Source organism: Diceros bicornis, chromosome 35 (assembly GCF_020826845.1).
Source record: "Diceros bicornis minor isolate mBicDic1 chromosome 35, mDicBic1.mat.cur, whole genome shotgun sequence".
Taxonomy (NCBI): domain Eukaryota; kingdom Metazoa; phylum Chordata; class Mammalia; order Perissodactyla; family Rhinocerotidae; genus Diceros; species Diceros bicornis.
This window is the reverse complement of record NC_080774.1, coordinates 24695754-24720583: the sequence shown is the minus strand read 5'-3', so window position 1 is coordinate 24720583 and position 24830 is coordinate 24695754. Positions and strand designations below refer to the sequence as shown.

General features: G+C 46.3%; 1 protein-coding gene across 4 annotated transcripts; it reads left to right on the top strand.

Moving 5' to 3' along the window:
* The first annotated feature begins 12943 nt into the window (after positions 1–12943).
* On the top strand, positions 12944–24504 carry PIK3IP1 (phosphoinositide-3-kinase interacting protein 1). 4 transcript variants are annotated; one of them, XM_058531811.1, is made up of 6 exons: positions 12944–13152; positions 14093–14221; positions 14313–14432; positions 15387–15564; positions 15667–15745; positions 22479–24504. In XM_058531811.1, exons 1-6 carry the CDS (start codon positions 13141–13143, stop codon positions 22681–22683), a joined length of 723 nt encoding a protein of 240 aa, XP_058387794.1. In that variant the 5' UTR covers positions 12944–13140; the 3' UTR covers positions 22684–24504. The 4 variants fall into 4 exon arrangements, with proteins under 4 accessions (XP_058387794.1, XP_058387795.1, XP_058387792.1 ...); XM_058531812.1 differs by having other exon boundaries at positions 12945–13152; positions 14105–14221; positions 22479–24503; XM_058531809.1 differs by having other exon boundaries at positions 12945–13152; positions 15373–15564; positions 22479–24503.
* The last annotated feature ends 326 nt before the right edge of the window (positions 24505–24830 follow it).

Sequence of the window (24830 nt, the reverse complement as noted above, 5' to 3'; positions counted from 1 at the left end):
GAAAAAGCATAGAGAAGATCATAAGGCTGGTGCCACACCTGACCTCCGGAGAGCTCTGGTTCAATAAAGAGGTTTCCCTAGCAGGCTTCTGCCCCAGGAGTTCAATCCATAACTGGCAGGACGTATTGGGTCCAAGCTGAGGCAGATGGGGTAGTACCAGTTTCTGTGAGGATGAACTAAAAACAGCAGCCACCGTTCCCTGGCATCCAGGGGGTGGGGCTTGACAACTAACGAGTCTGGGTCTAGAAGAAATAGTGTGAACAAAGCTATCTGGAACAGTAAAAACCAACCCAGAAAACAGGGTGAAATAAGAGCTTGGCAAAACCAAGCACAGCACAGTAAGGCAATAAAACAAACATTTCATAATTATTTAAAATGACAAGTGTGCTGATTATATAAATGATCCACACAGAAGTACATGCTCCAAAAAAAAAGTGAAAGGAAAATACAAAATACTGATCATAATACACAAATGTACTAAAAATCAGAAGCACATCTGGAGTCATAAAAGTAGAGCATTCACAAAGCTACAGTAATCAAAATAGTATGGTACTGGAGAAGGATAGATGTACATATCAGTGCAATGGAATTGAGAGTCCAGAAATAAAGTCATACATCTATGGTCAATTGATTTTTTTATTTTTTATTTTTTGTGAGGAAGATCAGCCCTGAGCTAACATCTGATGCCAATCCTCCTCTTTTTTCTGAGGAAGATTGGCCCTGGGCTGACATCCATGCCTATCTTCCTCTACTTTATATGGGAGGCCGCCACAGCACGGCTTGACAAGTGGTGCATCAGGGCACACCCGCGATCTGAACCCGCGAACCCCGGGCCACCAGATGTGGAGCACGCGCACTTAACTGCTACACCACCAGGCTGGCCCCCTATGGTCAATTGATTTTTGACGAGGGTACCAAGACCATTCAATAGGGAAACTGTCAATTCTACAATCAGTGCTGGGACAACTGGATATACAAGTGCAAAATATAACATCAAAAGCATAAGCAACAAAGAAAAAACAGGTAAATTAGACTTCATCAAAATGAAAACCCTTTGTGCATCAAAGGACTATCAAGAAAGTGAAAGGATAACCCACAGAATGAGAGAAAATATCTCATCTATTTGATAAGGGTCTAGTATCCAGAATATATAAAGAACTCTTGCAACTCAACAACAAAAAAGACAACACAATTAAAAAATGGGCAAAAGATAAATATTTCTCCAAAGAAGATAAACAAATGGCCAATGAGCACATGAAAAGGTGCTCAATATCTTTCCATTCGTCATTAGGAAAATGCAAATCAAAACCACAATGAGATATCACTTTACACACACTAGGATGGCAATAATAAATTTAAAAAAGGGAAAATAACAAGTATTAGCAAGGATATGGAGAAATTGGAACCCTCATACTTTGCTGGTAGGAATGCAAAAGTGTAGCCACTGTGGAAAAGAGTTTGGCAGTTCCTCAAAAAGTTAAACATAGAATTACCCAGCAATTCCACTCCTAAGCATATACCTCAAAGATCTAAAAACAGGTACTAAACAGAAACCCGAACATGAATGTTCATAGCAGCATTATTTGCAATACCCAAAAGGTGGAAACAACCCAAATGTCCACCAACTGATGAGTGGATAAACAAAATGTGGCATAACCATACAAAGGGATATTATCCAGCCATAGAAAGGAACGAAATACTGATACATGCTACAACACAGATGAATCTCGAAAACATCATGCCTAGTAAAAGACGCTAGACACAAAAGGTCAAAGGTAGTATGATTCCATTGATACGAAATGTCCAGGATAGGTAAATCCATAGAGACAGAAAGTATATCAAGGGTTGTCAGAGGATTCGGGGGAGGGGATAATGGGGAGTGACTGCTAACAGGTGGTAGGTTTCCTTTTGGAGTGATGAAAGTGTTTTGGAATTAGTGGTGATGGTTGCACAACCTTGTGAATATACTAAAAACTGCTGAATTGTACACTGTAAAATGGTGAATTTTATGGTATGTGAATTATATAGCTCAATTAAAAAAGTAGAGCATTCATAAGGTTTTTTTGTTGTTAAAATACTTAAGTTCAATAAATTTTGTCTTTAAATGTGTTTGTGTCTTAATGGTGCAGGGACATACTGACATCTGAAGTCTTGTGTGCCGCTTCTTTGCAGACTTATTTGTCACCATCACTTCCCATGTCATCCTCAGTCCCCTGCTGCATAGCAAACATCTGGCCATTACCCAAACATCTACTGCCAGGCTCTCCCACATTTCAGCACCTGTGCTCATGCTGTTCCTTCTGCCTGGAAACTTGCGCCCTCTGTCTACTTCATCCAATCCTATCTTGTCTTTCAATACCCAACACAAACGTCACTGGCGCCTTGAAGCTTCTCCAACTTTGCCATGCCCCAACTCAGAAAAGGTTACTTTCTCTGTACCTCTCTCTGTACATTCCTCTACAGTGGCATTTCTTATACTATATTGTAATGGTTTGGTCCCATGTATGTCCTCTTCTTCCCTCTCTACCCCAGACTAGAACCCCAAGGAGGCACAACTTTCCCATTCCATCTTGAGCTCCAGTATAGTGCTTAGAACAGGAAGAGAAGAAACTAACTGAAGGCCTAATAAGCACACGGCACATAATAATGAGTTTTCAGGGCCAGCCCCGTGGCTTAGCGGTTAAGTGCTCGCGCTCTGCTACTGGCGGCCCGGGGTTCGGATCGCGGGCGCGCACCAACGCACCGCTTCTCCAGCCATGCTGAGGCCTCGTCCCACATACAGCAACTAGAAGGTTGTGCAACTATGACATACAGCTATCTACTGGGGCTTTGGGAAAAAAAAAAAGGAGGATGATTGGCAATAGATGTTAGCTCAGAGCCGGTCTTCCTCAGCAAAAAAAGAGGAGGATTAGCATGGATGTTAGCTCAGGGCTGATCTTCCTCACAAAAAAATAAATAAATAAAAATAATGAGTCTTCACAACCATCCTGTGAAGTATATATTACCAGCCTCGTTTTACAGATGAGCAGACTGAGGTGCAGAAAGGTTGAATAACTTTCCTAAGGTCATTCAACTTGTTAAGTGATGGAGTGGAGGAGCTGAGATCAGAATTGGACTTGTGCCTCTCAAATCCAGGGTTCTCCCTGTCAGTACAGGGAGACAGTTCTTAGCACAGGCTGTGGGATCAGACTGCCTGGCACATATCCTGGCTCTTCCACTTATTATCTTTGGGGCTTTAGGCAAGTTAACCTCTTTATGATTGTTTCTTCATTTGTAAAATGAAGATAATAATAGTGCCTACACATAAGGGTTTTATTAAGAATAGATGAGAAAGTCTATATAAAATCACTTAGAACATATTGTGGCACATACGAAGTGCTCAACAAATGTTAGCTATGATGTTTATTATTGTCCCATGTTCAGCTAGTGTTTGGTAAACACAGGACGGCTGGATAAAATGTACATCATTCTATGCAGAGATTGCTGGATTATCCGTTCCACTGTCAAGTGAGGACTAGAGTCTATTAGGAATCCAGAGAGAGCATGTTCAAGCTCTAACAAGTAAAAATACTAAAGTGATAACACTTTGGCCTTTTTAAGACTCTTTGAGCTGACATTGGCCACAAAATTGAGAGGAAACCAAATATTTTCAATCCTATTTCCAGATGAATTGGATTTGTGTAAGCCACCCAGCACACCAAAAGCAAAATCAGAGGTTCAGCTAGGTTCTAGCTTCTGTTCCTAGATGGTGGCAATCACAACAATATAATAATAGCAAAAGATGTTAATATGGGGGCCGGCTCTGTGGTGCAGCAGTTAAGTGCACGCATTCTGCTTCGGCGGCCTGGGGTTCGCAGGTTCGGATCCTAGGCGCAAGACCGATGCACTGTTTGTCAAGCCATGGTGTGGCAGCGTCCCATATAAAGTAGAGGAAGATGGGCAAGGATGTTAGCCCAGGGCCAATCTTCCTCAGCAAAAAGAGGAGGATTGGCAACAGATGTTAGCTCAGGGCTAATCTTCCTCACACACACACACAAAAAATCATGATTTCACACCAATAAAAAAAAAGATCTTAATATGTGTGAGGCACTCTTGTAAATTCTTACATATATTAACAATTTAATGTTTATTGGAGGAGATTTTTCTATATATCCAAGACAGCAGAAACTCAGAGCTAAAAGCATGTTACTGGCTGATGGCAGAGCCACTCTAGGAATGGGGAGACTTTCTCATAAATCTGATGACGCATGAAGGTGACAAAAGGTTAGGCCACCCACTGTTGGAGAGGACAAGATCCTAGAAAGTGGAAATGCTCCATCATTGCCTAGGTAGCAACAGCCTGGCTGCAACTGGGCAGAATTTCTTTTTCTAATGTCAGGATAATAAGGAAGCTGCTGTCAATGCTGCATAAAACTCAAGAACACTTAGCAGTGATGGCTGACTTCCAACTGAGCCATTAAGGTAAATATAGAAGAAAGCTCCAGGTAGAAATATCATTGGGAACTCAGAGAACACAATGAGTGTTTGAAGTTGGCACTTAACCTCCTATTATTGAATTCAGGGTTTTGCCATGCTGGGGCCAATCTGAGTCCACTTATGACACCCCCTGTAACACTGCTCATTTCTGTTATCTGGGCTTCACAGAGGGTGAGAAGGACAGCAATCAGATCTCATGGCTGGGCCTTACAGTAATAAGATGTTGATTTCTCTTGCCCTTGCATTTCCTTCCAGCCACAATCACTCTATGATCTCGTTTGGGATTCTTTTTTCTTCTCTCTCCATTTTACTGTAACAGAGTCTAGAGAATATATATATTTTAACATTTACTAGTATTTCCTGACGTACAAAATCTTTAAAAAATATCTCTTAAGAGGAGTGGGATGGAGCCAGCCACAGGAAAAGATGAAGAAAGTTTGGAGGAGAACAGTCCACATGACAGAGCAGAATGGGAGAGATGGGCAGAAGGAAACTGCGAGGAAAAAAGGAGCAGCAGTCCCTGACACAGAAGCTACTCAAGAGCTGTTTGTTGACTGAAAGAATACATAGTAATAGCAGAATTAAATACTAGGATTCCAAAGGGGGAACAGTGATATTTTCCCAGCTACCTTGTTGTTCCCCCATCCAGGATATATTTAATAAATAAACACCTGATTTACATATTGTTTATATAAATATAAATCTTAACTACAAACATGTATGATAAATTAAAGGTAATTCACCACAATCAGGTCTTGGCACATCTAAAACACACAGAGGAACATTTTTACATTCTGAAGACAGCAAACATTAGGGCAAAAGTGTTGCATTCCTAGTTAAGCCACAGAGCCCATCATGCCATGTGACTGCCTAGACTAGGCCTAGCCTCTGGCCAATGTTAATTGCTCCAACTTCAAACCCATGACTTTCCTTTCCTGCTCCCTCTCCTTGACTCCTTAGAACTCCTGGGCTCCACGTCTGAACTCCCCTGTCTATTGCAAATGCTCTTTATAAGTTATGAGGTCTGGATTTGAGGCCTGGTTTCTTACCTCTACTTTGAGACTCATTTCTCACCCCATCAGTACCTGGCTCTACGGAGTTCACAGACTCTCATTATGCTCATGAATTCTAAGCCTAGACCCAAAGCTCCTTCATGACTTCTTGCCAGCCTGTCTTTATTCTAGTACCTCCTAGCTCATCCTCACTCACCTGAGTCTTACTCTGATTTTTTGTCCAGTTGGCCCATCACTAGTCCCGTATCAAACTGTTTGCTGGGCATTTCTACATGTACACCTTGGCTTTATGTCAAATTCAAAACCACTGAGGCCAAATCCATTATTTGTCCCCAGATCAGCTCCCCTTCTTAACCTCCCTGGCATGGCTACTGACCAATTAGAATGCATGCGCAACCACTCAGAATGCCACACGCCAGTAGGCCAAGTCAGTTTATTGGGTCCAGCATCAGCCCTGTCCATAATCCTTCCAGCCATTTCCACTCCTTCTCAGCTAAACTTCTTGTCTGTTCTCACAGTCTCCCTTCATCATCTCCTTTTCCTTCCATAATCCATACATTTAGCTCCTCCTCCCCACCACCACCAAAATTCCTCCTGACAAAGTAACCAATGGCCTTCTTGTTGCTAAAATTAATGGATTCTTTTTACCTCTTATCTTACTTGACCCTCCTGGTACATATAACAATGCTGACCACTCTCTCCTTCCTCAAACACTCTCTTCCCTTAGCTTGTCTAACACCAGACTCCTCTGGTTGCAATCCAACCACCTTTGGCTACATTTTCTCAGCCTTCCCCACACCTGCTTTTCCTCCACCACCATCTCTTAAGCTCCCAAACCAGAAACCAACTTCCTTAGCTCCTTCTACTTGCTCCTGACATCCCCTGAGTCACAGAGTCTTGCTTATTGTTCCTCCCAGATAGTCTTCCTCTCTTCAGCCTCGTTGCCTACATCTATGGAGCACTTACTGCGTGCAGCCAGGTGTGTTCTACGTGCTTTCATCCTCACAACAATTTACTCTAAGGTAAATTTTATTATCATCTCCAGTTTTCAGATTAGGAAACAGAGCATATTTGGGTAAAAGGTCACATAGCTACTAAGTGGCAGAGCCAGGAGTCCAGCCCAGGTGGCCTGACTCAATTCTGGGTCCACGTTACTATTCTCCGTCAACTAGATCACTGCAACAGTCTCCTTGCTGGTCTTCTGGCCTTTTGTCTTGACTTCCTCTAATTCTGCACGCTGTGGCCAGAGTGATATTGGTAAAATATAAGTTTGACTCTTGTCACTCTCTTGCTTAAAACTCTTCACTGGCTCCTCACTGCCTTCAGGATCAAGTCCACACACAGGAACCTCCATAACTTCGTCAGCAAGTGTGTATCTCTTCGTCTTCATGCTTTTCTTTTTTGGTCTCATTTTAATCACCACCCTAAATGCTCCACTAGCCACAGTGCTAACCTACACTTCCAGGCTTCTGCACATTCCAAGAACCTGACCTGACAAGAACATTAACTCCTACCCCTTCAGATTTTATTTTTTCTGACCTCCTAAGACCAGGCCATATGACCCTCCTGTGAGCTCCCACAGCCCCCAGGACTAATCTCAACTGTAGCATTTCACTGTGTTGTTTTGCTTGTCTAGCAGTATCTGCTCTATCACAAGATTGTGAGCTTCTTGAGAACAAGAACCCTGTGGGGTTCACTGTTGTATCCTTACTACTCTGTTTATAGCCTGACTGGTGCACAGTAGACATTTAATAAATAATCATTGAATCAATAAACCTTTATTGTGTGTGTCACGCTCTTTAACACCTACTTATATAATTCCCTATATTGTTCTTATTTTCATATGTGTTAACCTGATCTTTATAATCAGACTGTAAGTTTCTTGAAGATAGCAAATATACAGATCTTCGTTGACTTAAGATGGGGTTACATCTCCATAAATCTATCATAAGTTGAAAACATTGGAAGTAAAAAATGCATTTAACACACCTAACTTTCCAAACATCATGGCTTAGCCGAGTGTACCTTAAATGTGCTCAGAACCCTTATATTAGCCTACAATTAGGCAAAATCATCTAACACAAAGCCTATTTTATAATAAAGTGTTGAATATCTCATGTAATTTATTGAATACTGTACTGCAAGTGAAAAACAGAATGGTCGTATGGGTACAGAATGATTGTAAATGTACTGGTTGTTTACTCTCATCAGGACATGGCTGACTGGAAGTTCCAGCTTGCTGTCACTGCCCAGAATCACAAGAGAATATCATACTGCATATCATTAGCCCGAGAAAAGATCAAAATTCAAAAATCGAAGTATGGCTTCTAGTCAATGCGTATCGCTTTTGAACCACAGTAAAGTCGAAAAATCGTAAGGTGAACCATCGGAAGTCAGGGACCATCTGCACTCAGTACTTTTTTTTTTTATTTTTATTTATTTTTTATTTGTGAGGGAGATCGGCCCTGAGCTAACATCTGCCAATCCTCCTCTTTTTGCTGAGAAATACTGGCCCTGGGCTAACATCCGTGCCCATCTTCCTCTACTTTATATGGGACACCACCACAGCATGGCTTGCCAACCAGTGTGTCGGTGTGCGCCCGGGATCCGAACTGTCAAACCCCGGGCCACTGCAGCGGGGAGCGTGTACTTAACCGCTTGCGCCATCGGGCCGGACCCTGTACTTGGTACTTCTAGTTCGAGGTTACTCACACAAAAACTGACACAGTTAACATTTATTCAGGGCTCAGCCATCCAATGATATAGATACCATTTTTATCTCTTTCTCCCTCCATATGAGGAAACTGAGTCATAGAGAGTTTAGTATCTTGCCTAAGATGTTATAGCTAATAAGTGACAGAGTGGGATTTGAATCCTGACATTGGTGCCTGTACTCTTAACTGTAACTGCACTATAATAGTAGGCTAAGGAAATTTAGAATTACAGATACTAAGTAACTCACCCAAGATCATACTGTAGTGCTGAGACTGGAACCCAGGGCTTTCCAAAGCCAGCACTCTTATATTGGACATACTGCTTCTCTTGCTTTAAATGTCAGTACTCAAGCTCATACTGGGTGATGATAAATTTTAAAAGCTGTAGATCCAGTTTATTGAGAATGGAGAATTTAGATCCCTTCCAAAAGAGGCATAATTGTAGCTTACTAGGTTAATTTATTTTAAATATCAACAGCCTAGTAGTCTTACCAACCAATGAAGTTTATAGTCTCTAGTATTCTCCCTGTGACACTGAAGATTGTGTTTGTTCACTGTGAAAGCCATGTTTCCTAAGGCTGGCCTCTAAGTCAAAATCCACTCTCATTCAGGAATTTACTCTCCCCTTTGTTACTCAAAACCAGTGATGTGATGTTCCCAAGTTCTCTGCTTTTACGGCTCCTCAGTTCCCCAGCGTGGAATGTCTTGTTTCTGAAAGTAACCTGTGATCTACAAGCCTTCTTGGCTGTTTTATTATTTACCTTTAAAAAAATCCTATTCTTGGGGTCGCCCGGTGGCGCAAGCGATTAAGTGCGCATGCTCCGCTGCGGCGGCCCGGGGTTCGCCGGTTTGGATTCTGGGCGCGCACTGATGCACCGCTTGTCAAGCCATGCTGTGGCGGCGTCCCATATAAAGTGGAGGAAGATGGGCATGGATGTTAGCCCAGGACCAGTCTTCCTCAGCAAAAAGAGGAGGATTGGCAGATGTTAGCTCAGGGCCGATCTTCCTCACAAAAAAAAAAAAATCCTATTCTCTGTGGATTCATTAGACTCTTTTTCCTTACACGGTATTCTGCTTTTTCCCATTTCAAATATTTATTAAACACTTAACTGTGTACCCAAATGGAAATAATCTAACTCATTGAAGGCCATACAAAGAAATGGCCTTGGGGTTCAGATATTTTGACTGGAATATTATTTCCTTAACAACCTTCATAAAATCATCCTCTGCTCAGTTTGCAATTCTACACCCAAATATCTTTCAGCACAATCTTAGTGGCTCCTTCTACAGCACATTATATAGAGAGAATAGCTGGAGCCAATTCATTAAATGTTACTCCAAGGATTTTTACCAACACCTTGGCCCTCTTTTGCTGACACAAAAGATTTTTCAGCCTTTTAACAGTCTTATGGCTTCCTTATTAGAGCTCTTTCACTAACATACCCTGTTATCAAAACAAACTACCCATCCTTCTTGGGAAATGCTCTGGAAAGCTATTCCCTGAGTTAATGGTATGGCTTTGTCTCTCTGGGTTAGTACTGATTTAACATGAAACCGAGAGTCAAACATCCCTGAAATATTCAGTAAAATATGAGTATTATATTTCACAATGTTGTCTTCAGGGATATAAACGATCCAAAAGGAATATTTTGAGTAGTGCTGTATCATATTATTATTGCAGTAATATTTCCAGAAGAAATCTCAAGTTTGGATTAACTACAGGCCATAAAATATGGCCATATTGCACCAATACATGAAGCAAACTTCAAATCTGGATCATAAGAAAAAGACCAAGGGCTGGCCCCATGGCTTAGCGGTTAAGTGCACGCGCTCCGCTACTGGTGCCCCGGGTTCGGATCCCAGGCGCGCACCTACGCACTGCTTCTCCCGCCATGCTGAGGCCGCGTCCCACATACAGCAACTAGAAAGATGTGCAACTATGACATGCAACTATCTACTGGGGCTTTCGGGGGAAAAAAAAAAAGGAGGAGGATTGGCAATAGATGTTAGCTCAGAGCCAGTCTTCCTCAGCAAAAAGAGGAGGATTAGCATGGATGTTAGCTCAGGGCTGATCTTCCTCACAAAAAAAAAAAAAGAAAGAAAGAAAAAGACCAAAATATCATCAATGATGACGACAGGCACATCTCTGAACTAAATCTGAATTCCTTGAGGAAGGAAGGTACTGAACCTACTATTACAATAGAATATTCCTATGAAGAACTGAGAAACCAGCCCTTCATTCTTGAAAAAAATCAAATCACGCTGATAAACATCTTAGTTACGGGAGAGGAAAAACAGAGATGACTAAGCTGAAAGAAATCTCCTCTGGCCTGTCTTATATCTTTTCTAGGCAGTGCTGTTCCTGATAAGACACATGGCACAAAATATGGTTTTGTTGTATATCAAGGTGTGTAAGTTAGGGAAGATAGCAATTTTTTAAACAGAAAAATTAGGTGATAACAGCAACAGGTAAGGAAGCTTTGAGCTTCTGAGGGAGAAATACTGGCACCCCTACATGGGCACAGTAGATAATCTGAAAATGGTACAAGTGCCAGCCTGTGTATAGCCTGTCTCTATCAAAATCAGAGGGACAAGTATTATAATCCAGCAGAAGCAGCCCTTCAGAATCTAAGGAGGAGCATTTCATCAGACAACAACTGAGCACTCACTGCATACAAAAAAAGGGATCAATCCAAAAGAACTCCCTGCCACTCTGAAATTAAAAACTGCACTCTCATTTTCTCCAGCCTATATATTTTATGTAACGAAACAAAATACACATCATATCTCTTACAGCAGTGTAAGACTATTTAGGACCTGCAAGGAAAACTGAGCAAAGAATCCTTCCCCTTCAGCCTTTTGCCTATAGAAATATCCTACTGGTTCCCTGAAAACAGTGTAAACTTTCTTTGGCAAGTGAAATACCACCCCATTACTCTTTCTCTCTCATCCTGTTTCACTTTTTTTCATAACACTTAAGACCACCTGACTTTTTTTTTTTGGTGAGGAAGATTGGCCCTGAGCTAACGTCTGTTGCCAATCTTCCTTTTTGCTTGAGGAAGACTGTCCGTGAGCTAACATCTGTGCCAATCCTCCTCTATTTTGTATATGGGACACCACCACAGCATGGCTTGATGAGCGGTGAGTAGGTCCACACCCAGGATCTGAACCTACTACCCCAGGCCGCGCCCCCAAGCAGAGCTCATGAACTTAACCACTACACCACCGGGCCAGCCCAGGACCACTTGACATTTTACATATATATAATTTCTTTCCCAACTAGAATATAAGCTCCACGAGGGCAGAGATTTCAAATATTTTGTTTACAGATGTATTCTCAGTGTCTACAACTATATCTAGCATGTAGCAGGTTCTCAAAAAGTTTGTAAAATTAAAAAAAAAGTGTTAAAAAGACCCCTGAATATTATGTTAGAATTGTAAAATTCTAAAATTTTGGCATATCTATAGATATGTGTGTGTGTGAGTCAATTTACAGACTCCGTGGCATAATTCCGAGTGTAGACCACGTCAGGAGTCAGAGGATCAGGAGCTTGTGTGGGGAGATAAGAGAGTGACTGCAAAAACAAAGCACCATGTCTTATTAAATGGACTGAAGGAATCAAATACTGTTAGCAAACTTCTCTAAAGAGTCAGCTAAATTTCTCTGTCCTTTCCATGTCTGATACCCGATTGTAGTGAATTCAAATTCAGTTCAGATTAGATAGACTGACATTAGCTTTCTTCCTTGATAAAACTTCTGAAACTTACTTAGTAAAGTTTGCTTTTCTCCTCCCTAAATTACTGCCTGCAAGATGCAAGCCCTCCGATCGAAACAGTCTCCCATTTCTATTTTGAGATGTGCCTGAGTCACAAGGTAGTCTTGGCGAATCACTCTGCTTTATCTTTCAGTTTACTGAGGCTGCCTGGGAACTTGAACTGTCAGCCAAACAGGAAGAGGGCCCTTCTGCCTAACTCCAAAAGGCCTAAGTCATATGGATGTGGTGAGGTTTAATGATGGATACAAATCACTGCAAATAGATTTCCCACAGGGTGGGGGGAAAAAAGCAAATATTTTACTTAACTTCCTCTATATGAATTCAAGGCTAGTAGAAAGGACAGATTATTAAATATAGCTGAGCAAATGTCCCAGTGTTTGCACAACATGTGTTTTTAACTAAAGAGACCTCTTCTGTATTCTTACTATATATGACACCCTAAAACCCAAATATAAGCAAAAGAATGTGACCAATCTGACCCTGGCAAAGTTACACTGTTAAAAAAAAAAAGTCAGTGTTCATAAGCATGTATAAACCACAAAGGCCTTTTTTCAAGAATGGGTATAGTTACATCCACCTGGATACTCTTATTTGTGCCTCCTATGTGGTCTTGAGTTCCTCCTGGTTTTTTAGCTAGCACATCCTCCATAAATTGTTCTGCTTTAGTGACTATAATTCCAAGACTCCCTCCCCTCAATGATGCCTCTTGACAGAATGACTCTTTCTGTACCCACACAAATGGAGACAGAAGAGAGGAAAAGCCCTGGGGATTGCAGCCAGTGCAGTCTCAAATTGATCTGCTGCTAAGCACAACCTGAACTTCTCTGCCTGTCTTCACTTGGCTGAGTTCCTCTCTTGGCTCAGGGTTAGTGATCTTGCATGGCATACGACGCTTAGGACCCAGGGGGCGCCTTTCAGCTGAAAAACACCTCGCTGCAGCAAGCTAGCTGGAAGCTCCCAGTTCTAAAGAGAGGCTGTTTACCAGAAGAGCATAACAAGGGCAGGTCTGACTGCAAGGCTGGGACCGGGAGGCAGAGCCGCTGACAAGGGGACCCGGGTTGGACACTAATTGGCCAGTCACCTGCAAGACCAAGGAGGTGAGGATGCTGTTGGCCTGGGTGCAAACATTCTTCATCAGCAACATGCTCCTAGCAAAAGCCTATGGATCTGGAGGTGAGATTACAATCTTTCCTGTCTGCAGCAACTTAATGAAGCAGAAAGGGTAGAGCTCCCTATTTCCCAAGCATGGCCAGGCTAGTCAGGAAGATGACAGGAAGTGAAGCTTTTAACCAGTTTCTGTTGTCCCATGAAAGCTTTGTTTTTTCTTTCTCCTTTCCCTGCCATGGGCTGGCAGCTCCATCTTTGCCCTTAAAAACAAAGGCAAGTAGCCACTTGCTCTTTCCTTTCCCTTGCCCGTGCCTCATGAGTGGATGGAACTTGGGGGTTCATCTCCCCTACTCCTTAAGTCCTGGTTTTTTCAGAGGCTTTGCATGGTGTGGCCAGAGCACAGGCCCTCCTTCCCCAGCCGCTTCCTGTAGTTCTCCTGCTGAGGGGAGTGGGAGTTTGGAGTCACATCCAGACAGCGGTGAGGCAGGTTCCCTCCGTTTGAGGCTCTGTTTTGCTTGACTGAATCAAGGCTTTTGTAGAATTGCCTTGGGAGGGAGCGTCGCCTGTGGAAGTGTGGCCATATCCGCGCAGAAGGGAACCCCAGAGTTTATGTAACATGGAATTACTACACAGGGATGAATTTCAGTTCTGGCCGCCCACCGACCCAAAACTCCCACCATCTCCACAAAGGGACCCGAACTCAGCTCTCTCCCGCACCTTCCTCCAAAGTGGCCACAAGTTCCAGAGTAACAACCCCTTGCAATTGTGCAGTACTTTCCGGTTTACAAAAAATAAAAAAGCTAATATTCTCTGAGCGCTGACTGAGGGCCAGGCACCAGTGGCTGTTTTCTCTTCCTTCTCTTTCGAGCCTCACAACAACCCGAGGCAGGCGGGGTTTTCCACGAGAGGACAGGGAGGCCCAGTAGGGCCCCGGGTCCCCCAACCCGGCAGGGGCACGGCCAGGTGGGCCCGGGCCACCCTGCCCGCCACTCAGACTGCCACTCAGTCTTCCTCACAGGCTGCTTTTGGGACAACGGCCACCTGTACCGGGCGGACCAGCCCTCCCCGGCACCGGGCCTCCGCTGCCTTAACTGGCTGGACGCGCAGAGCGGCCTGGCGTTGGTCCCTGAGTCGGGTGAGTGTCTGCCCCTGGCGGCGGGCGGGCGGCGGCCGCGGTCCCGGTCCCGGCCCCGGCCCAAGCCCACGGTGCCTTCTCTCCTCTCCAGGCGCCGGCAACCACAGCTACTGCCGGAACCCGGACCAGGACCCGCGCGGGCCCTGGTGCTACGTCAGCGGTGAGGCCAGCGCTCCTGAGAAGCGGCCTTGCGAGGACCTGCGCTGCCCAGGTATGGGCTCGGGACCCCCGGGACCCCCACGCTCAAGGGTGCCTGGGAGTGGCCATTACACCCGCTGCGCACGTGCGTCCGCGCGACGCTGGCCTGCCCCGCCCCCACGCCGTGTGATTGGCCAAGGCTGTCTCCAGGCCGTGGGGCCCAAAGCCCATTGGCCGCCGCCGCCGCTCGGAGTGAGCTCATCCTCCCCGAGCGCCTTGTAAACAATCGCGGGAGGCCAGACCCCGCCCCTCGGCCGCGCGCTCCCCGCTCAGCGCGCTGCCTCCGGGAGCCCCGGGGACACGCATCCCCAGCCCCAGGCCGTTGGCGAGCCCATCAGCGTTTACTCACCGTTTGTGGAGATCTGCCGTGTGCTAGGTGCTCTGCTCACAGCCTCTCTGGGAAGAACCTGTTTGGGGGATCTGAGCCTCAGAGAAGTTCAGCGATTTACCAAACACAATGGCAGGGTCCAGATTTGAATTCAAGTTTCTTAGACGCCAGAGCGCAGGCTTGTTGCTCCCGAGGCAGCAAGACAATTCTTTAGGATTAAATGGGATATGTAAAGCATATAACATAGGGATTGGCATAAAGCGTGGGCTCAGTAGATGTGAGCTGCTCAGAGGAGTCGCGGATTGTCTTCCTGGCGTAGAGGAGGACCCGTGGAGAAGAAGGCCACGGAGGTGGGCCTTGGAAAATGGCAAGGATTTGGACAGATGAAGACGTGGGAGGCGGGAGAGGCCCTTTCTTATGGTCTTGTCTTCACATTTGCTTTGTCCTAGCAATGGTGCAGCCCTCTCAGGTCTGGTCTTGCCCCTGGGCCAGGGTTTGATTTCAGTGTGTGTGGGGGCGTTCCAAGGTGGACCTCCTTCATCTTCCCCAACACCAGGGCCAGGTTCAGCTGTGGAATTCACTCAGGCCACTCGCTGATGAGAGCTATTTCCCACCTCACCTCCAGAAACCACTTCACAGGCCTCCACAGCAGAAACGGAGGAGGCATCTGAAGTGCCAGGCGAAGATGAGATGCAGGTATTCGCACCTGCTAATGCCCTCCCTGCCCGGAGCGAGGCAGCAGCTGTGCAGCCAGTGATTGGGATCAGCCAGCGGGTGCGGGCAAACTCAAAGGAGAAAAAGGACCTAGGAACCTTGGGTATGACTGCCCCACCCCTTGTCCTTGTGGGATTCATCAAGAGATGTCATTTACTAATTGTCTGGGGTGAGACTAATGGGACCTGTGTCCTGTCCTTGGCAGGCTATGTGCTGGGCGTTACCATGATGGTGATTATCATCGCCATCGGAGCTGGCATCGTCTTGGGCTACACCTACAAGAGGTCAGTAGCTTCTCTTCTGGGCTCTCTTGAGAGGAGGAGAGGCAGGTACACAAGTCAAATCAGACTCCTTTGTGGCATTCTTACCCAAAAAAAGGAAGTGAGGTGTTGAAAGAGAGAAACCAGCTCAAGATGTAGCGACTTGGTTTCTAGTCTTTACTAGGTGACCTTGGACACACCCTTTCCTTTGGTGCCTTTATTCCTAACCCAAAAGCCTTGTGAGGTAGGGGTTCTTGTTCCCCATTTTATGAACGAGGAAGCCTTTGTCAGAGAGGTGAAGTGATTTGCCCAGGGTCACACTGCCTGGGAATGACAGAACCTGGATTCAAACCCAGCTCTTTTGAAACCAAATTCCCTGCTGTCTAATCCAGCGTGCCTTGCATGGAAGTGAGTGGCACTGCAGAAATCAGGCTGGGCACTCCTTGCAGGGACCCAGAGACTGAATTCTTTCTGTGAGTTATAAAATTCTGCTACTAGAAAAGGTAACCAGCCACTGTTTTTGCAGTTGGGGTTTGAATTTCCTGAGCCATAGACAATGGGATCTCCTCTAGAACAGGAGGCAAAAAGTGAGTTGGAGGAGAGCCTGTTTGCCGCGTATGAGAAAGCCAAAGAGGCTACCTGGGAAACTCAGGGACATGACCTGTGGTTGGGATAGCAGGAGGAGGAATACTTATTTTGAGAGGTCCTCTGGGATACTGTGTGGAAAAGGTTCTCAAAGTCAGTGATGGGTGCATGACGATAAGCCAGAGTCGCATTCGTTTTTATAGCACTGGCTGACTCTGGGAAAATTATTTGCTTTCTTGGGCAAAATCAGAGGATTTGACTTCCAGCCTTGAGTGTCTGTGATATTTCTTTTCTGTGGTCTGAGAAGGCTCCCTATAAAAGAAGTGACATAGTGGCCTGCATTTTCCAGTGGTGAGGGCCATGTCTGAGCCCACATCCCCAGTGGAACACCCAGCATAAAATAAACCTAGGGTGTCCTTACAGGTGATGTAGTCAACCTCCTCATTTTACAGATGAGAAAGGGAAAGTGTCGGGTAAGAATAATAATAACAGCATCAGCAAACATTTACCACATGCCAGACACTGCTTCAAGCAATTTGCGTGCTTTAACTCAATTCTCACAATCACTCTTATGAGGTAAATGCTGTTATTATCTCCAGTTTACAGATTAGGAAACTGAGGCAGGAGAGGACATGTGCCTTGCCTGAGGCCACATACCTAGCATTTGGTGGAGCCAAGTCTTAACCCTGCTACTAACTAGCTATCTGTGTGACTTTGGGCAAGTTGCTTCTATTTCCTATTCCAAAGCATTGCTGTAACTAAGGCATGTGACTGCGTCGCTCAGTGTGTAGCACATGGTAGGTGGTCAGTAAACAATAGCTGTTTTTCTTTTCTATAAAATGTGGATACTGTACTAGTGCTCTCCAAACTCTGTTTCTTCTGTGATTTTCTATGATTCAGAAGGCAGAGGTTCAGAGAGGGGAAGTATTGACCTGAGAGAGTCTCCCGGTTCCCAGTCCGAGGTTATTGCCCCCAGTGGGATAGTTGTCATGGCAGGTCCAGGGACAACTGCTTGTTCATTTCAGAGAGTTAGAGGAAATGATGTTGTGGCCCTGGCCTACAATTCATAGTCAGAACCAAACCGTGTTAGCTGAGTTTAGCCCTTGAAATATTTCTTCCTTCCTCAGCCACTGGATAGCAGTTGGCTGTCCTCCAATCTTGTGACAGTTTCCAGGCCTCCAGGTGCTTGAACTGACTAAATGTTAATTCTGAGCTCAGCTCTCATGCCCAAGGAGGAAGCCAGGCCTTTTTCTTCTAGATTTGCTACTCTAGGCTGTCACGGGACTGCCCTGAGGACTAGAAACGTTCCTGTAAATTCAGGGCATGGCACCAAGTCACCAGACTCCCCATCACTAACCACCAGACCACCCCTTTCCTTAGCAAAAGTGCTCTGAGAACAGAGTGCACAACAGGAAACCGCATGTAGGCTAGAGGCAAGCTCTCAGCTCTCATCTCTCCCCAGAGTCACAGAACAGTGTCTTAGAAAGAACTGTTGAGTGTAGGTTCTGCCACTCCTCTGAATCTTGGTTTGTTGTCTGTTAAATGGGGATATATCTCCCCTCCACACACATCCATACCGACCCCACACCGACCCACCCAAGATTATCATAAGTATTAAATGTAAACAGTAGAACACCAATCAGGTTAAATAATCAAAAGAGCAGCATTTATTGCGTACTTTTTTATTTTTTATTTATTTTTTTTTTTATAATTTTTATTTTTATTTTTTCCCCCAAAGCCCCAGTAGATAGTTGTATGTCATAGTTGCACATCCTTCTAGTTGCTGTATGTGGGACGCGGCCTCAGCATGGCCTCTCGGAGAAGCGGCACGTCGGTGTGCGCCCGGGATCCGAACCTGGGCTGCCAGCAGCGGAGCGCGCGCACTTAACTGCTAAGCCACCGGGCCGGCCCTATTGCATACTTTTTTAATAAGTAAGGCCCGGGCCGGCCCGGTGGTGCAAGCGGTTAAGTGCATGTGCTTGGCTGTGGTGGCACGGGGTTCGCTGGTTCGGATCCCAGGCGTGCACCGACGCACTGCTTGGCAAGCCATGCTGTGGCGGCGTCCCATATAAAGTAGAGGAAGATGGGCATGGATGTTAGCTCAGGGCCAGTCTTCTTCAGCAAAAAAGAGGAGGATTGGCAGATGTTAGCACAGGGCTGATCTCCTCACAAAAAAAAAAAAAATAAGTAAGGCCCTACTGAATGCTCTTCCCTGATGATCTTGCCCAAGCCTCATGACCACACTAGAAGGAGCACTTTGACACCATTTTACAGTGAGGAGCTGAGACCTAGAGGAGTTAAGTGCCATCTCCAGGCTACACAGCTAATAAGGTGTGTCTAAGGATTATCAGTATCTCCCAAAAGTCCAGCAAGGCCTGGTAGCTTCATGCAAGTTTGCTTTGAATTGCAAAGGATAGTAGGAAAAATAGAACCTTTCAAAAAAAATAGCTGGCTTTAGAAGTCAAAAGAACCAGGATCTAGTTTTGGAACTGCCACCAATTCTGGGTGCAACACTGGACAAATCATTTACTTTGTCTGTTTTCTTTATCTGTAAAATAGTGTAAAGGCAAGGACGTAGATGTGATGATCCTCCTAGCTCTAATATTTCCTACAGACAGTATTGCCTGCTGGGGGCTGCAGGTACTACTGGGTTCAAATCCCGGCTCTGCCGTTTGCTTGAACGAATGATTTAACCTCTCTGCATCTGCCTTCCCGTCTCTAAAACAGAGATCCTAATAGATACCATACAGGTTTTTTGTAAGGATGAAATTAGACAGTGTAGTTTGGGCATACAGGTGGTGTTCATAACCTTAGCGGCCTTGAGGAACTTTTCCTGAGCAGTAGTGTGGCACAGCACTGCTTCTGATTGGGAAAATAGCAGGGGCTCAGAGTTATATAATAATTTGAAGAAACCTGTGTTGCCTGAAGGAGGTCTGTGGTGGCTCCATCACCCCCCGAAGAGGATGTCAGAGGCGGCCAGCAGCTCCATCCACACCTGCTCGCTCTGGCCAGCCCAGCTTCCTATCCTGGCCCTGGAGCAGCCAGGGACAGAATTACTGCAGACCTTAAACTCAGCCAGAGGCCATGAGGCTAATGGGATGGAGCTTTCCCCTGGCTGGGAAGGGCAGGCAGGCACCAGGCTTCCTCTCAGGGGAAGAAGGGCGGCAGGTGGGGGTGGGTGAGGGCTAAGCCTGGCGGGTCTTTGTCCTGGTTGTCTAGGCCACGAGGTTCACACGGCCAGTCTGTGACTAAGCAGCTCCCTGTCCCTGCCCCTAGCACAATGTCTGTGCTAGCTCCTGAGGGAGTGCCTATTTTCTGATAAAAAGGCAAAGGAAAAACTGTAAGTCAACACCACTCCACCCCCTTAGGAGAGGAGCTGAGTCAGTGAATAAGCCTTTTGTTCTTTCTTGGCTGCCAGACAACCGCCCCGCTGCCCACCCCCACACAAAGGCAGTGAGAGGGGGCTGAACTGCCCGCTGGTCAGTGCAGCAGGCCTGGTGGCCTCTCTCAGGTCTTGGAGGGAGCTGGAGGCAGCCGCTGCATCTCTGGGACTCGTAGGCACCATTAACAGGAGCCACGTCCGGTTGGGTGTATCTTGAGGCTTCTAAATGGATGACACTGTAATCCAGATGAGTCCCAGCACCTGCTTCCTTTACCCTTGGCTGCTCTTCTAGCCCTGCTCTACTCCATTAATAGAAATTGATTTTTTTCCCCCTAAAGACTTGTGTATGATGCAGCCTGACCATTATCAACAACTCAGCTGGCCACAGCCAGATGCCTGGTAAAGGAGGTAGCGGAGGAGAACAGGGCTTTGGGGTCAGACTCTAAAGCTTCAGTTTCTTCATCTATTAAATGGGGATGACATTAGCTTGCAAATTTGATGTGGAAATTAAATGAAGATGGTACATATATAAAGTGCATGGCATCCAGTAGGTGCATAATTAGCTCTTCTCGTCCTGGGTAATGAGAAGGCCATTTCCTGGCAGCTTAGTAGGTACTCAGGAAGTATGAGTTTCTGCTTTCCCTGTTCCTCCAGCCCCTTGGCAGAAGATACTTGCATACCCCTCATCTTTTGTCAATTGCATTTTGGTCTTCTGCTGGCTTGGGGGCTCCTTAATAAAATTAAACCTAGACTGTCCAAGTTTCTCTACATGGGCAACCTTGAAGAATCTGGCTTTTTGTTTTATTATGGAGGTAGGTGTTTCCTTCCATGTGGCAGCAGCTGTAACTGATGAGCAGTGCCCAAGGGTAAAGTGCATCTCAGGCTGAGTGGTGATGCACTTGGTCCAGATGACCCTCTTCCCATGTCCCTCCATTTTCCCTCTGGGTGCTCTGGCAGTTATTCTGCTGTGGGAGTTGGTGGTGTCCAGTACAGAGGCTAAGGAGAAGGATGGGGCAAAAGCCTCAGGCTTGCACATTCAGAAACTCGGTCACCCAAGGTGACTCAGGGAGATGACCTCATGACTTTGCCCTCTGTGACCTTACAGTGAGAAATAGGGATCAGAGCACATCTCATTCGAGGGATCTTACAGAATGTCAGGGGCCCTGGAGATTATCAAGTTCAACTCCTTGTTTTACAGATGATGAAATTAAGGCCTAGAGAAGAGGGGAGTTGCTGAGGTCACATCAATAATACTTGCCTTGGCTGGTCAGTAACAAGTTTTCTTGGGAAACCAAATTAGGATAACATTGCTTGGTGAGTCAAGTCATATTCAGGGCAAATCATAATAACCACTTATGAGTTTTACAGCAGTTTCACTGTTTTCAGAATGCTTTCACATTCATTATCTTATTTTGAGGCAGATATTATCCCCATTTCACAGATGAGGAAACCAAGGCTCAGTGAGGCTGTTTTTCCACGTGTCACACAGCTAAGGCAGAGGTGGTAGTAGAACACAAGAAAACTGGTTGATTTAAAGACAGTTCTGAGGCACCCGTGCAAACTCCTCCCCCTCCAGCCCCTGCTGTTTTCTCAATATTCTCATCTCTGGAAACTTTGGTCGTTGTACCTCACATCATGATGGATGTGTAATCTGTCTGATCCCAGCCATCTCCCTGAGGAGCTCTGAAGTAGGCCTATGTTGTTTTACCAAGTCATCCTTCAGCTGCCTGCTTCAAGGCCTCTTTGGGGTGGGCTTCTTCCAGGAAGATTTCCTCCAACAGGTGAGCCCATGTGTCTAGCTGCTGGCTTCTGAGGATGCTGACCTGGGTCCTGGGTGCTGGTTCCGGTGTGCAGTGTGCTGGGCACTCACCAAACCCTCTGGCCTGCAATTGGGATGGCCTGGTGCAGTGGGAAGGGATCTACATATGCAGCCAGAAGACTGGGTTTGAGTCCTTGCCCCATGATTTCTTTGGGGTGAGCCTGATCAGATCCAAACTTCTCTTGAGTAGCAGCCAGAGTCCAGCAGACCTGGGTTTGAGCCTACCATGTCGTTGGAGAGTTCCTTAACTTCCTGGGCTATTTCCTCATCTATGAAATGAATGATAAGACCTAATTCTTAGGGTTCAGCCAAAAATGAAGTGAGATAACATACATAAAGTTTTTAGCATGGAGTGAGTGCTCCACGTGAGTAAAATGGGGCAACACCATGGCCTGATTGGGTCACTGAGCACCATTAGAATTCAAAGGCCTGTGAAAATTCTGAGGGGTCTGACACTCATTGTCTCGTTGTTTCCCATTGACCTGAGCAGCCCTGAGTCCTTTTTGCCCCCTGCATGGGGTGGGGATGGTCCCTGTTTCCAGTCGGGGCTCATACCTCCTGGGACTTTAGGATAAGATGACTGTCTCAGAACAGGATGGTCAGGCCAGTTTTCTGGACTTTACGGGTTAGGGCCAGGATAGTTCTCTGGGTCTCTTGGAGCCCTGGGCTGAAAGAACAAAACTATATCTTGCTTTAAGAGTCTCTTTCCTCTACACTATCTTCATTGAGCCCCACTGCAGCTGTGTGAGGTTCATGCTACTATCATCCCCATTTTACAGATGAGGAAGCAGAGACCAGAGGTGTGGGGACTCCTTGTGGAGTTAAGGCAGTCTGGCAGAATAGAAATCTAGTACATAAGCCACTGATTTCTTGTGGCCATGGCTTGCCCCTGCTCGGGCCTCAGAGATGCTATCTAATGAGTAAAGCCACACAGGAAGCACTGCCTAAACACTTCCCTCTTTTCCTACCAGGGGGAAGGACCTGAAAGAGCAGCATGAACAGAAGGTGTGTGAGAGAGAGATGCAGCGCATTACCCTGCCCCTGTCTGCCTTCACCAACCCCACCTGTGAGATTGTGGATGAGAAGACCATTGTGGTCCATACCAGCCAGACTCCAGTTGACCTTCAGGAGGGCAGTGCCCCCCTCATGGGCCGGGCAGGTACTCCTGGGGCCTGAGCCCCCACAGTGGGCAGAAGCCCATGCAGACACTGGTGCAGGATGGCCTAACCTCCTACAGCTGGGAGGATCTACACTTTTTGTTGTGGTTAAAACCCGCCCCTCACTTTTTTTTTGGTGAATCCTAAGACACGCAGGTAGCACTGTGGGCTGAGGGCAAAGCTGGGTAGGGTCCTGCCAATCCTCCTTCTCGATCCCTTGGAGCAGGATTTCACCTAAATGGATGGAGACAGTGGCAGCCCCCACAGCAGTGCTGCTGACAAGGGTTTCCAAACATTGCCTGTGCCCTGGAACTGAGCCAGGGACGGACAGGGAGCTCCCCTAGGCTCCTCTGTGCTTTATTATGCAAGATGGCCTCAGTCTCTCTCTTTCTGTTTGTTCTCTGTGGGCACACACTGTTATTCATAGTTCAGGTCAAGAGGCAGCATTTAAAAAATATATTTAGTTTTTAAAATATTTGGGATGGAACTCCCTACTGACCTCTGAGAACCGGAAATGAGTTCGTACAAAAGTCAAAACTGTGGGTTGAGAACGGGATCTAGGCTGGGGGCTGCTGGGTGTGCTCCAGCTTGCTGGCAGTGATGTGCCTTGACAACCGTGGGCCGGGCCCGGGCCCGGGCCCAAGGACTCTTCCTGTTTTGAAAGGAAAGGAAGGGAAGAATTGCACTGAACATTCCACTTAGGAAGAGGGCAGAGAAGGATCCGTGACTGCCTTAGGCCACAGGACCTGAGGTGGACCTGGGGTTCCCCAGTCTGTCTCTCCTCAGGGTGGACAGTGACCTCTTCATTTTGTAGGGGTAAGGGTAAGACAACAACCAGCTAACTATGGGAATGACACTGTGGGGCCTTGTGAGCTACTTCTGCGAGGCTGACCTGGAAACTAAGCTCAGAGGCAAGGTAATCAAGTCCTTTAGGCTTGCCTCTGCAGTGGCGTGAGTTTGCAGGTGGCCCTGTGTCCTCCAGGCTAGCACCTTCCTGTGGGGCTAGGGTCACAACCTCTAACTTGTAAAACAATCATAGAACCATTAGAAGGGACCTTAGGGTTCCTCAAGCCTTTTGGACAAAGGGGCCCAGAGGGAGAAAGGGATGCCCAGTCAGAGCAAGGTACCAGCGTGGCCAAGAGGAACATTCTCCACAGCACTGTGCTGTACTGTGCCAGCGGCTCAGCAGGGCCTCCAAGCCCTGATGTCACACTTGGAAGCCTTAGCAGTTCTCCCTATCCACAGAGCTTCCTTCCCAAAGCCCTTCCACTGCCCCACGTGGAGACGGGGGTTAGTAGGGCCCATTCTCTTCAGCAGGCTGTTCCCAGGAGTAGTCTGCTGAGGGGACCTAGGCCTCAGGGGGTCCCTTGGTGTTAGTGATGCTGAAGAAGAGAATATTACTGGTTTCTACTTTTTTATGAAAGCATTTCTCTGTATACATGTTTTATATACCTCATTTTGACACCTGCATATGAAGTGCAGGAAATTACTCTGCCACTTGATTTATATAAATAAATTTAAAAAAAAAAAAGACTCCATATTGCCAAGTTTTTGTGGGGTACTAGGACACTTCTCTTGTAAGTTGGGGAGTTTTTAGTTACCTTGTCAACACCTGTGTGGCGAGCTCTGGCTTTCCCTCATTTACCCTGGCCCTGTAACTGGGAGGTGGCAACAGCTGAATGGTTGCTAACGGCAGACTCTATGTGTTCTGTTGTCATCACCAGCAATCTTCCAGGTTGAAGTTGCAGGAAAGATGCGTGTGCGGGCCTCCCAAACGGCAGTTGGTCACTGCAAATCCTCTCCCCCTCAGCATTCTTTCTGAGCTGGAGATAGATAGTTAAAATGAACATCCAGGCAGCCCTTGGCAGGGGCTGGAATTGGGTGGGGGGGGGGTGCTACAGCAGCCAATGGAGGGATGGGTGTGTAGAGGGGGATGGGTCCTTGGGCTGCCTGGAGCAGCTCTGGGCTGAGGAAGGTTCCTGTGGGGGTGACTCCCAGGTCTACCAACGGGAGCGTTTGTTGGATTTTTACCAGGGGATTTCAGCAACAGGTTCTCAGCCTCTAGGAGTACCCAGAGTGACCTCTGCCTATGTCCAGACATTGCTTTATAGTTCTACAAGCAAGGGGCATCCTAGAGCATCGGTTTTCCAGGAACCAGATTCTGTG